The sequence below is a fragment of the Melospiza georgiana genome, chromosome 26 (assembly GCF_028018845.1).
Source record: "Melospiza georgiana isolate bMelGeo1 chromosome 26, bMelGeo1.pri, whole genome shotgun sequence".
Taxonomy (NCBI): Eukaryota; Metazoa; Chordata; class Aves; order Passeriformes; family Passerellidae; genus Melospiza; species Melospiza georgiana.
Window position 1 is genome coordinate 1,613,984 of NC_080455.1, and position 12,727 is coordinate 1,626,710.

Here is a 12,727-nt window from a genome sequence, read left to right on the forward strand (position 1 = left end):
TGTAAAATCAGTCTAAATCAAAAGAATGTTCTCAGACCTCCAAATAGGTTAGTGCTTTAGCAGGCATTAGGGAATGACCTTTCTCCCGTGCTGACTGTACGACCAGAGCTCAAGTGTTTTAGTAATTCTGATTGCGACTGCTGTTCCCCATTTAGTAAGCACAGAAACTACTTTCACTGTCCTGCTACTGCTTTAATACACTGCATCAAAGGAAAATCAAAGTTTAAATGTGTAAACCTTAAGTACTAATATGATGTTCTTTAGTGTTTCCTTTTCAGTGGGCACCTATTCATGCTCCCACAATGCAGACAATAACAGTTTTCCTGTGCTAAAAGTTCCACTAGATCTAATTTTAGTTAAACTACTGCATAAAATCTATTAAATAATGCCAATTTTTTTAAATCAGAAAAGAATCTGCATGAAACACTAGAGTCTCAGTATGTGCGAAGCAGATCCCCATGACTCCATGGGCAATGCTTTGAACAACATGGCTTCCTAGGGCAGCCTTTGATGCGGCATTTGTTCACAGCTTGCAAGACTTCCTAGACAAGCAAATCTGCCAAGTGTCTTGTCTTTGGGACAAGGGTGATGTTAAGACAGTGTAGGGTGCAAACAAAAATGGAATGCTACCTCAGCTACAGTTTAAGTGAGCACCAATTTTAGTATGATGGTTAAGACATAAACAGTACTCACTGATATAAGAAAAACTTTAACTCCTTGGTCCTCTGTATCCATGGCGGTGATCCGGATACTCTTCTCACTGGCTTTATCGATCTGCATCTGAGCCCAGAGCTTGGTATTTAAGATTAACCTGAGACTCCCCTGAGTCCTCATCACTAAAGCCAAGTTAGAAGATCAGTTAGGTGGAAAAAGACACATCAGGAAGTTCAAAACAGCCAAGACACTTATTACTGTACAAAGTTTTCAGTCTTTTTACAAATAAGCCCTCTTAGGCTTTTGTCACAAATGTAAATGAGGAGAATGTAGGCTTTGTGTAGGTTCTGGATGGGGTAGAGTTAACTTTCTTTCCAGTCACTGGTATGAAGCTTTATTTTGGGTTTGTGCTGAACATACAGTTGATATTATAGAGGTATTTTTGTTATTGCTGAGCAGTGCTTGCACAGACCTAAGGTCTTTTCTGCTTTTCATACTACTACACTGATGAGGAGGATGGGAGTATGTAACACATTATGCTCATAGGTTGGAGACAGGTGCAACAAATTACCGATGATCATGTGACAAATAGCTCGGTTTATTGTTCGGCGTCCCCTCTCACAGGGGGCTCCCACGCTTGGACAATGGATTGGTCGGGATCTCTGCACTGCCTAGCTCCCTGACCAATTATATGTCTGCATTCAGGATTGAATGGCACTGGCTGGGATTTTTTGTTTGAGTTCAAATCTATCCTATCACTGCTCACCTAGGGATTTCTTTTCTCTAACCAACCAGTCAAGCTGAATTGAATCTCTGTTTATGGCCAGATTTATCAGTCCAGCTACATATCAGCTGTGACAGGTAGGTGGGAGGTTATGAGCAGGCACAGCTGGGACAGGTGACCCAAACTAACTAAAGGGATATTCCAGACCACAAAACACCATGCTCAGGATATAAAGCAGGGGGAAGAGGAGGAAGGGAGGATGTTTGGAGTGATGGTGTTTCTCCTCCCAAGTCACCATTACACATGATGGGGTCCTGCTGCCCTGGAGATGGATGAACACCTGCTTGCCCACAGGAAGCAGTGAATTAATTTGTTTTGCTTTGTTTGCAAATTGCATGCACCGCTTTTGCTTTCTTTTTTGAACTGCCTCAAAACTCAACCCAGGAGTTCCCAGGAGTTTTCTAACTTCTATACACTTCCAGTTCTCTCCCTGATCCTGTTGGAAAGAGTGAGCAAGCGGCTGCAAGAGGCTTGGCTGCTGGCTGGGCTTAAACTGCAACAAGGCTATTGAAGATTATGAGTCATATCTAAAGCTATTTAGTCTGAAGCCTTATATGTTAATACATTAAAGTTCAGCAGTGGTATCTGAGCAGATAATCTCAGGCACATTCCTGCCAGCCTGAACAACTGTGCACTATTCAAACAGACTTCCCTCATCACAAGCAACCCATCCAAAACAGCCAGATCTGAATGATGTTACCATAGATTTCTAGGCAAATATTCTAGTTACTAAATATGGCTTGCTTTTACTGGGGAAAAAGTAACTGGAACATCTGCTGCAATAGAAGGGTATGAAGATATTCTCTTTGGAGGCAGTATTCACTAACTGAAGCAAAAGAAAAGGTCCAAACTGCTTCTGAGTTTCTGGAGCTAATAGAAACTTAAGTGAATGTTGCTGTGTGTCAAGGAAGAACCTTATGAAAATAGGATGACTGTCATCCAGTATCTCATTTCCCCTGGTTCCTCTTACCCAGCCGAGACTGTAATGTTCCATCATCTGTTGAGGCCATATCATTGAGTCTCAGGAGTCCTCGACCTCTTTCCACCCAAGACTGAGAGCTTTTATCAAATACAAACAGCTTGCATTGAATCTGTAACAGAAAATATGTCTATGGCATAGTGGTTGATTGAAGTAATAATATATTTCTTAGTCACCTACAGTTGAGTAAAAAATATTCAGATTTCATACTGGAATTTTTAATTGTTTATAGCTGTGGAAATCAAAACAGTCATCCTCTCTTTTGCAATAAATTTCTCAAAATATGCTGTCTGTTTTCATCAAGTTTTACTAAAAGAAGCTATGTATTCTTAAAGAATAAGAGGGTTCAAGATCAAAACAACAAGTAATTTTCAGGTAATATATAAATTTTCACAGAGGAAACTTAATGTCATAGGAGACTGCCTTATATCAGTTAATTCTTTTAAAAGCCTTAGGTAAACACTGCACCACTGAATATGTTATTTGTTGCTGGGAAGACTCAGTAAATATAATGAAAGCAAAGCAAAATTCTTCCTGTAAGGAAGCAAAGGATGGAAAAACATGCTAGCTCATTATCGATTCATTATCAAAGCCTGAACAACACAAAGCCATTAATAACTGAGATTATTAACTGAGGGTTCAGACGTTATAAAATTCAAAAGGTCTATGTATTTTTTCCAACAGTAGGAATACTGAAGGATCTTGACCTACAATCTCCCTTTTTCTTCCATGCCAAACATCTCTATATCGCCCTCTCTAATCCAATTTTACTGTTACTGCTGAGGCTTTATACCTCAAACCATCACTCCTCAAGCTCCCCACAGATGAGCATGCACTAAGTGGAAAAGATATTTCCATTTTCATTCCTTTCATTTCTCATCTTCTTCATGCCAAAACATCTAGCTCTTTATGTTTCTGCAACATTAACATAGTTCTGTCTGTACAAGTCCCATTTGGAATTTTAATGCATTACAATTCACAAGAAAAAAAGAATTAAAGTTAAGCAAGAGATCTGTTAAATTACAACATATTCAGGCAAGTCAGTCCTCTATTAAGTATGCAGCTGCCAAAAGTTGTAGTTTTTCTAAGTGAAACAGGATTCTTATCTCTTCAGTGTCTTGTTCAATTATGTGAAGCACCCAGACATTTCTGAATTAAATAGAAACAGAGATGTACCAGAAGAACATTTAAAGACCATTTATGTCTGGTAAAAAGAAGTCCAAAAAGGTAAACATTATACAGTACCATTTTTAAGGTAATACAAGTGTAACTGATAGGCATTAGATACTGATAGTGCAACTGTTTGGTCTCAGAAGAATAGGGCATTGTGTCTGTAAGAATAAAAAAGTTATCCTTGAAAATAACACAATTCAAATGCTGAGAAACACACTATCTCAAGGAAAAAACTAAACTAAAATTGGAGTACAAAGAGAGATGGGAAAAAATACATACACCACTTCATTTTATATGAAAACCCTGCATGTTTTTCTTAAGGATACACTAGAGTTAGTAAGTATAAAGTTAATTAATAACTACAATGTTAAATATATATCTATTAAAATCAGCAGTCTAAGTCATGACCAAATATCCTTCTACAACATCACTAATTCAATTAACTATCTCAAATCAAATTCCTGAGTGTTTGTGATACAGTTTCTATTTCGCAAGAAACTAGACTGCTGGCATAAATAGTCCATTCCAAATTTTAGAAAATCTTCAGTAGTACAACAATTAAAGAACTTAAAATATTTAATTAATTTAAATTTTCTTCAAATAATTGTCTCACAGAAAATAGAAGCTCCTATGTGATGGATTCAGGAAAGTATGCTTAAGATACACCTGGATGGCCTATATGCTAAAATTTATTCATAAAGAGGAAATTAAAAAACAATGGATAACAAGTTAATAAATAAGGATCTGATATAAATATCTAAAGTTTGCATTTTAACACAAGAAAATACATTAGAGATATAGAGGAAGGCTGAATTGTAGGGAATCAGATGGTGTGCATTCACTGACATCTGTTACATGGGGTCAGAGACAGGGATGACACAAACTCTCAGAGATCCAGGAAACAACAGCAATGGTTTATTATGGAGCCCTGCTGATATAGGGGGTTTGAAACTTCCTGGTTCAAACAGCTGACTGGCTGGGATCTCTCTCTGCCCAGATCTCTGGCCAGCAGTGTGCTTGCATCTAAGCTTGGACAGGGTTGGCTGAGGATCCCCTATGTAGATTTACATCCAACCTATCTGTGGACTTGTTACTGTGAGAGACATCCATATGAATCCCCACAAACTCAAAGCTCCTCTATCCGTTTCTTACCTGTAACACGTTACTTTCAGCTTCCTCCCCAGTAATCACTTCTACCTTCGCTAATAAACACTTCCTTGCCGTTGCTTTAGTATAGGCTGCTGCAGACTCTGCCAGTGATTCTGAAATATTATTAGCTGAACAACATTTTGAGAGTCTGAGAATGATTATCATAAAATTTTGTAAGATATATAAAAGTCTACACAAGTACACGAGAATTTTGAGACCCTTTGAAATGTACAGAAAACAGACTTTAATAGAACACATTAAAAATTACTGAAATTTAAAGCAGAAGTTAAAGCTTGTCTTTTAATACTTGTTTTACAAGCATAAGGAACAAAACAGATACATTCTCAAGAAGTTTTGTCCATACATGCAACAGTTCAAAACCTTTGCATGGACACTTCCTTATCTGTAGATGCTCCAGCAGTACTGATACTCTTGCTAGCCATACAGCTGTGCCTACACATGGACAGTGCATTTAATTTTCTACTTCCATTTGGGCTTGCAAGCAGTTTACTGAAGAAAACCCATGGTTCCCAGAATTTCTGTAATATCTTGACAATTTGAAGTCATAGAATCCAGCAACCAATTCTGAGTTCAAGCAACATGTGGAGCACCCACTGAATGCAACATACATTTGACTCTGGAATTCAGTCACTTGAAATGAAATAGAATTGTTAAAAAAAGCCACATTTCTCCCACGTTCTCTACCAAGTCCTACTACCAGTTCTGTTAATTCCCTCTAATTTTATTCCATTGAAGATACTCCCACAACCACAGACTGAGAATGAAAAAGAAAGTGCAGCCTGCACATGTTTACTATTAGAGGATCTACAGCATCCAGCAACTTCCACACCCAGCCTGTATCTTTGGTTACAGGAGACAGTAAAAGCAACATAAAAATCTTATGTTTTTGAAAAGTAATAGGACATTGAAAAATACAGTAATTTAAAAACGGATTAACTACCATTCCTAATATCATATTTTGGTTTTCACCTTTTTCTGGCGTGGCCTCCTGAGAAGACGATTCAGACCCAGACTCTGTAGCAGCATTCTCCTTATTACTCTCTGTACTACCTTCATTTGATTTTGGTGGGCTCTATCACAGAAATAAAGAGGAGGTGAACAGAAGGGAGAAAACATACACTAATCCTGCTAAACAGGACTAGTGATCAAGTACTGAGGGTAGCTCCAGTATTTATAAACCATATGGCAAAAAAAAGAATCTCATGGACAACATGCTTTCACAGTCAAAACTATCCTACTATCTTAGCCAAGGAACTGAATGGAGTGTGACCTAAAAACCAGTTTGAATTATTTTCCCTGGAACTGATACCAAATTTCAACCTTTATTCTGAAGCTTTTTGACTTGCTTTGTTCAACATAGCAAATCAATTTCAGCTACAGCTACTCATGTCATAATTGACCCAACTCCTGCTTTGTAGTTAGACAGGTCTGAACATTCAGCACAGAATGTTTCCATTTTGTTGCGGCACAGGAATACAAACAACAGCAAAAAACAATGAGGTACTAGAAGTTATTCCTTAGGTTGGTACATCATGAACAGCATCTCCAGAATCATACCTCAGTCCTGAGGCAGCTGCTTTGCTGCTGGGCTTGAAATCCCATCTGAGGGGAGTCACATTACTGAACTGCTCTGAATTTTGAGGACAAACATAAAATACCCTCTAATACTTATACTCCAATAGCCATTTTAAAGCAACGAGCTGTGTCATAAAATGCTTGGGCGCAAGAACCATGTGCACTACAGAGAGGACACTGAATCTCCTTACACTGAGAGCTTGAAAGGGAAACCCTGGAAAGTAATGCTGGGCAGATAATAGCTTATAATGAACTTCCCGTGCTGCACTCAAAGTAAGTTACCTTCAAAGGAAATGACTGAAAACACCCCATCATCAAGTGACAAGTATAATTAAAGGCTCTCAAAATTCCTAAGTGAGAATCCATAACAAACTGCTAGCAAAATTACAACATATACATGGTGGATACTCACTAGGACTCGCTCACTCATGTTCTGTCCAAAAACAAACTTGTTGCTAGATGCATCTGCACTGTTCGTAGAGTTCTCTACACTGAAAAAAACCCAAGAAACAAGCCAGGTTTTACAAAATAGAAAATAATACCTTTTTTATTTTCTACTAATAAAATTTCTCAGAAAGTGAGTAATTATCACTGTCTTTAAGAAAGTAAGCACACAAACCTAGGTAAAAATTAATCCAACTTAACATGAGAGCACATTCTAGTTTTACAGAACGAGAATTCTCTCAGAATGACAACAAATTATTTTTTCTCTGTCAAAATCTTCCCCTTCAGATAACTACTAACATACAAAGCAATGCTGAATGCTAAGTGAGGGCTTATTGTCTAATCATGTAACACACTTTTTTTAAACTGTATTCTATATGTACAGACTTGAACTATCACACATCTTTACGTCAATTTTTTCAGAAACTGAACAAACAGAAACAAAAGCATTTGCAAGATCATAACTGAAGCAAAGGCAGCAGGGATAAGTAATGCCTTTTATCAGACTAGCTGCAACACCACAGACTCTCCAAGAAGTTTCACAATCAAATATCAGCCTTTACTTCTCCCTTGCACAATAAACATCTTCCTCCCATTAGTATTTATATTAACAGATTTTAAATCCTATTTAGGAAGGACAGGAGTTTTATTCTTTTACAGACAAAAGACTTTAAAAGTCATTGTTCCTGTTCCTTCCCATCAGGCATACCTTATTAAGACACCAGTTTGCTCACAGAGTGAACATACAAAAGCAGACCATTCCAAATCAAGCCTACGTCCATTTCACCAAGTTTAGAAAATGGGGACTCGCATCCACATGATTCAAGTGAAACCAAACAAACCTTTAAATTGTACATGTAGAGTTGCTACTTCTGATTAAAGAGATTCCTAGAACGAAGGAGATCCTCAGTAGAAGATAATTTTACCTCCTAAGGGAATTAAATACCACAGTTCTGAACTCCAAATGTTGACAGGGAACTCAATGTGGCCTACCAATATCTGCCATGCTACCTAGCATATTTACAGTTTTTAAAGAATTTACAGTGTTACATAAAGGGAGGAGTTTCCTTTTACAAGTTGATTACCATAATGCTTTGCCATCTCATCAGAAAATCAGACCCAACTCCCCTTAGAGACAATATTGTTTTTAAGACAAGTTCAAACCTAGGTTTCTCGCAATTGACTCACCAAGCATAAATCTTCCCAAAGTAAAGACTCAAATAAAATGACAGTAGGTGTCACGTGAGTTGAAAAATGCGAGAAAATATTCTGGTATTTGAAGGCCACATATTAGTAGTTATTGTCTGCCAAATGTGATTGAATAAGTCTGACTGTGTCTATTGGAAAGACACTGATCTGGCATCAAGAGGGGAAAAGTGTTCTCTACCTCTCCAGTACAACATCTGAAAAGTTCAGCATCAAAAGTTCATTGACTGCAAAACAGCCTACTGCCTCCTTCATGGTGAACAACAGGATCTTAAAAATGCCAAATATAAAGACAAAGAAAGCACGTATTGGTGCTATAATTCCTACAATTAATTCCTTGCCTCAATCTGAATTTCAGCTTATGCCAGGAGCAGAGATGTTGCTCTGCTTCATCACTCTTGGTGGGATTTCCCCTCACATTTTTCCATGAATTCACAGCTCTGCATCTTCTGTTTTCTTATTCTTTACACTAAAAATTTTTGACCACTACTAAGCCAGCACCTTCACAGAGATACAGCTTTCATGTATCACTACCTTAGTCTCAAGTGAAGGCTGTCAGCTCAGAGGCCATTACTACATAAGACAGGATTAGCAGTTTTCTCCTGGCTGCCTCGCTTTACCTATACATCACGTTTCTTGTGATGTTACTGATGTTATTGTTATTCTTTAGAAGTTCTCTCAAAAACCTCCCACAGTTAGGCTCCTACTTATTCATACAGGCCACTCTGAAAAGGTTACTATAATGGAAAAATTTTAACTATTCTTCCTTTTATCTGTATCTTATATGAAACCTACTGAACAACACAAATACAGTGCAGATCTCTGTTTCTGATCATTCATGAGAAGAATGTCATGCTTTTTGGTTTCATGCCTCCCATGTCATGCTTTTTGGTTTTCTGAAGAGGTGTTGGTGAGGATGTGGTCAAATAAATAATATCAAATGCATCTCCCTTGAAGAGATGATTGAGGATTCCCCCAGTTCTGAAGATTGCCATCTCATTCTTCAGAAGTCTAGGTTCCCACTGACCCAGTCTAAGCCCTGCATCCAATAAAGAGCAGAATCATACTGAATTTTCAATAAGGAAAATAAAGAGTAAGGAGAACTGTTATATTGGTTTCCCTGTAGTCTCACCTGGAACTGATGTACTGTAGAAAATAGTTTGTTGCAGAAGGTATATCTGATGTCAGAAGGCCAGCATTCTGCACATCGGCAGTTTCATTGCTTTCATCTCCTAGCTAGAAAAAGAACAAGTATATATCAATAATTTTAATTACGAAATTTTCAACTCACTCTACCTACAGACAAAGTTCATCCACAAATGCTTTCTACAATAAAACAAGATATGTCCCAATATTACACTTTCTTTCAGCATGCAAGGAAACCTGAGCTAACCCGTCTTCAAGAGGAGGTACTAACAATCCAAGTCAGTTATTCTACGCACAAGTTTAAGCCCAGGCTCAGCCTATTTTTCCATCTTTTCTTTGAAGTCTTGGTAGCACAGGAACAGCTTAGGACCACATTTCAACTTCATTCTAACCCAAAAAGTAAGAGAAAACACCACATTCTACTGAGCTTTAGCTGTTACTCATGATTGCAGTAGATGCATTTTTTTCAAAAAAGCTTCTTATGTTACTTAACAGAATTCATTTATTAAATGTCCAAAGACTAGTTTTATTAAACAGACAACTCTGCTGTGTTCATAGTTCTTAATTTTACATATACTCATAAACTCTTAGTCAAGAGAACAAACATGTGTTTACCTTAACTCTATCTCGTAAATTTTGCCCAAAAACGAATGCTTGCTGTGCATTTAGCTCAACCTTCTCAGAGCAGTCATCATCTGAAGTATTGTTGGACTCCTTTTTCTGACATTCTGCTGTCTAAAGAAATGGAGAAAGGTAGCCAAAGAAGTTGAGTTTCTTTAAATAAAAACACCTTATGACAAGTGAGTCACACATTCATTTACAATGACAAGCCAATAACACTTTCAGATCCACAAGGGATGTTTTGCATTTAAATGTCTCTGTTGTTAAGTGTTCTTCTTAGCAAATCACAGAATAGTTAAGGTTCAAAGGAATTTCTAACGAGCACCTGGTCCAAACTCTGTTCAAAGCAGCACCAACTTCAAAATTCTATTAAGCTGCCCAAGATCTCATATCAAGTTTCAAAAACAATCCACGTGACAGTTTTATATTTTGGTAGTCTGGCTCTGAATCACGATTTTAAAGGTTTAAGATTTTAGCTATGGGTTAGAGCCAATTCATATTGAAGTTAGATACACCAACAATAGGTTAATAATTACTAGATGCTTAAGCTAAAGCTAATTGTTACATTACAAATAAGCTCACTTGTAGAAGGAAGTGGAGCAAGTGAACGATTATAGGAACATACTGAAACCAGCAGAACAATGCCCAGTGCCTGGACTCTATGTCAATCCATCATGAAGCAGGGGGCCGTGGATCATGCCAGAGGGTCACAGAGACCTGACAAAGACCTTCCTGACTTCATTCCTGGGACCACTGACCCAGTTCAAGACCACCAACCCAATTCAAGAGAAGAACTGAAGGACTAATAATCTCATTTTAATACAAAGCAGGAATGGGAGGTGCTGGGGTTATGCATATATATTATTTTGGGAAATAAATAGAAGGCAAAAATCCTTGTGTGATGTGGTCATGCATTTTGGGGACAACCCCCCCACCCTGTGCCACCTGCCGGCGTAATAAACATACTACTTTCAAACTTTAATTACTTAGAGAGTCTTTGGCTGCGATTTTTGGTTTGAACAATTCAGTTCAATGTTCAACTACACTAAGTATGACAGTTATGTCCTAAAACCCACCTGGAATCCCCTTCACACCACATCTGCAGCTTCTCACCTGTTTGATAGACACTTCCTTATTTTATTCTCATCTTGCCACCACCTATCACTTGAGAGCTGACAGCTCTCTCCGATTCGCCTGTCCTAGTCCAAGCAGAACATACTCAGCTTTTTCATTCTCTCATCACTCCTCTTGTGCTCCAGTCACTAGTCACTTGAGTGATTTTTAAGTGTTTTTCATGTAGTGTCAAGCCCCAAACTACATATGGTATTCCTGATGCCATCTGCCAGTGGCACTAAAAGAGAAAGATCACTTCCTAAGCCTAATGGTCAGTATGTTGGAAGGCAGGGGCTCTTCAGCAGGATCTCAGCAGGTTGGAAAAACAAACTGAGAAAAACTAGCTGATGGTTAGCAAATGCAAAGTTCTGTATCTGAGGTGAAAGAACCCATGTGTCACAAGGACTGAAGAGGGACTGTCTAGAAAGGAGCTGTGCAGACAAGTCTTGGAGATCCTGATACTGCATGAAAAATGTTGAGACAAGTTCTCACATACAGAATTTATTAGCAGATCTATAGCTGATAGTATTGCTTCTAAGGGTGACAGTCATTTTATTTTGGAAGAAGGGAGACCAAAAAGGGAAGGAAAAAGAAAAACTTCACATTGGCCAGCCATAAAAACTAGTAACGAGTTCCCTAGACAGGCATCTTCCCCCTGAGTGTCCTCTCCAGTGGAGCAGGTGGTACTCCCTAATAACCAAGTTCCCATAGTAACTATATAGTTTTCTTCGTAATATGCTCAGACTTCCTGTGGTTTTGGGTTTTTTTCTACTTCTGGTGCTGTTGATGCTGATGGAAGTGTGCCTTGCTGAGAGGCAACTGCTGTATGCAGGTCACTTCTGAGGCTTTGCGTGTGCATAGCGTTGGGTCTTCCCATCAGTGTTAAAAGCTATGGAGTAGGAAGTTAGGACAGAAGCAGGAAGGAGTGATTCCCATGCAGGTTGCAATTGTTTTCCAACACTACTTTAGCATTTTGTAAGTGAAAGACTCTGAGTATAGTGGAACAAGAACTATGGTATGGGAATAATCAGGAAATGTGCCACCACGGCGTGTGCAGGGAGAAGTCACAAAGCCACTTGTGGAAAGCAGGTGGCAGAGGTGCAGAATAGAAAGTCCTTAGGAGAACAAAAAGCTCAAGAACCTTCAGGTGCTGTGCAGCAGTGATGAACAATAGACTGAACATGAATAAGTAGTGTATCCTTTTATTGATTAAGAGGACTTACGGGCTGCTTTACTAAAACTGCTTTCTCCTTCCCACAGTAGAGTAGTATCCACAAACATAACAAGATTTATTCCACCTTGCCAGGTTGTTTGTGTATATGTTGAACAGTCCTTAGGAATGCCTCTAGTGATTGACACTTGTCAGACTTCCAATCACTGGCTGCTACCCTCAAAGCTCACTGCTTCAGCAAATTTATCACCCACTTTTAAATTCCACTCAAGCAGTAGAGCTCTCTCCATTTTGGCCATGACAATGATACTTCAGACCATACAAAGATTTTGCCTTAAGTCAAAATCAACAAGTAGGGCTCTCTGAAAAGCAAATAATCTCAGAGGATAAAAACTCATCAGGTTGGTCTCTGTTTTATCTATGCTGGCTGTTCTCAATCCCTTTAAGGTGCCTCATATCCTAGGACTCCTTCACTACAAAGGGAGAGGAAGGAGCTGAGCCATTTCTACTTTCTTGGAACTTCTTTCTTGCCATTTGTGGAAAGGTGTGCCATGCTTTCTTCTTTCCAAGTAACTGGGACCCACCACAGTACCACAACTCTCTGAGGACAGCTAGTGGTCTCACACAAGCACCCCTCAGCTCCCTGTCCTGAGCTCATTTTCTTCCCAGTACAACACTGGCACAACACTGT

General features: G+C 38.6%; 1 protein-coding gene across 3 annotated transcripts in view; it reads right to left on the bottom strand.

Annotated features, from left to right (window-relative positions):
- The window catches only part of RANBP3 (RAN binding protein 3), a 53,452-nt gene that overhangs the window by 3,456 nt on the left and 37,269 nt on the right, over positions 1-12,727 (bottom strand). For all 3 annotated transcript variants that reach the window (XM_058040764.1, XM_058040762.1, XM_058040763.1), the window contains 7 exons: positions 9,747-9,866; positions 9,118-9,221; positions 6,748-6,826; positions 5,730-5,832; positions 4,743-4,867; positions 2,409-2,529; positions 694-836 (listed from right to left, as the gene is read on the bottom strand). In XM_058040764.1, the coding sequence (XP_057896747.1) occupies positions 694-836; positions 2,409-2,529; positions 4,743-4,867; positions 5,730-5,832; positions 6,748-6,826; positions 9,118-9,221; positions 9,747-9,866 (795 nt within the window). The remainder of the gene's footprint in view (positions 1-693; positions 837-2,408; positions 2,530-4,742; positions 4,868-5,729; positions 5,833-6,747; positions 6,827-9,117; positions 9,222-9,746; positions 9,867-12,727) is intronic.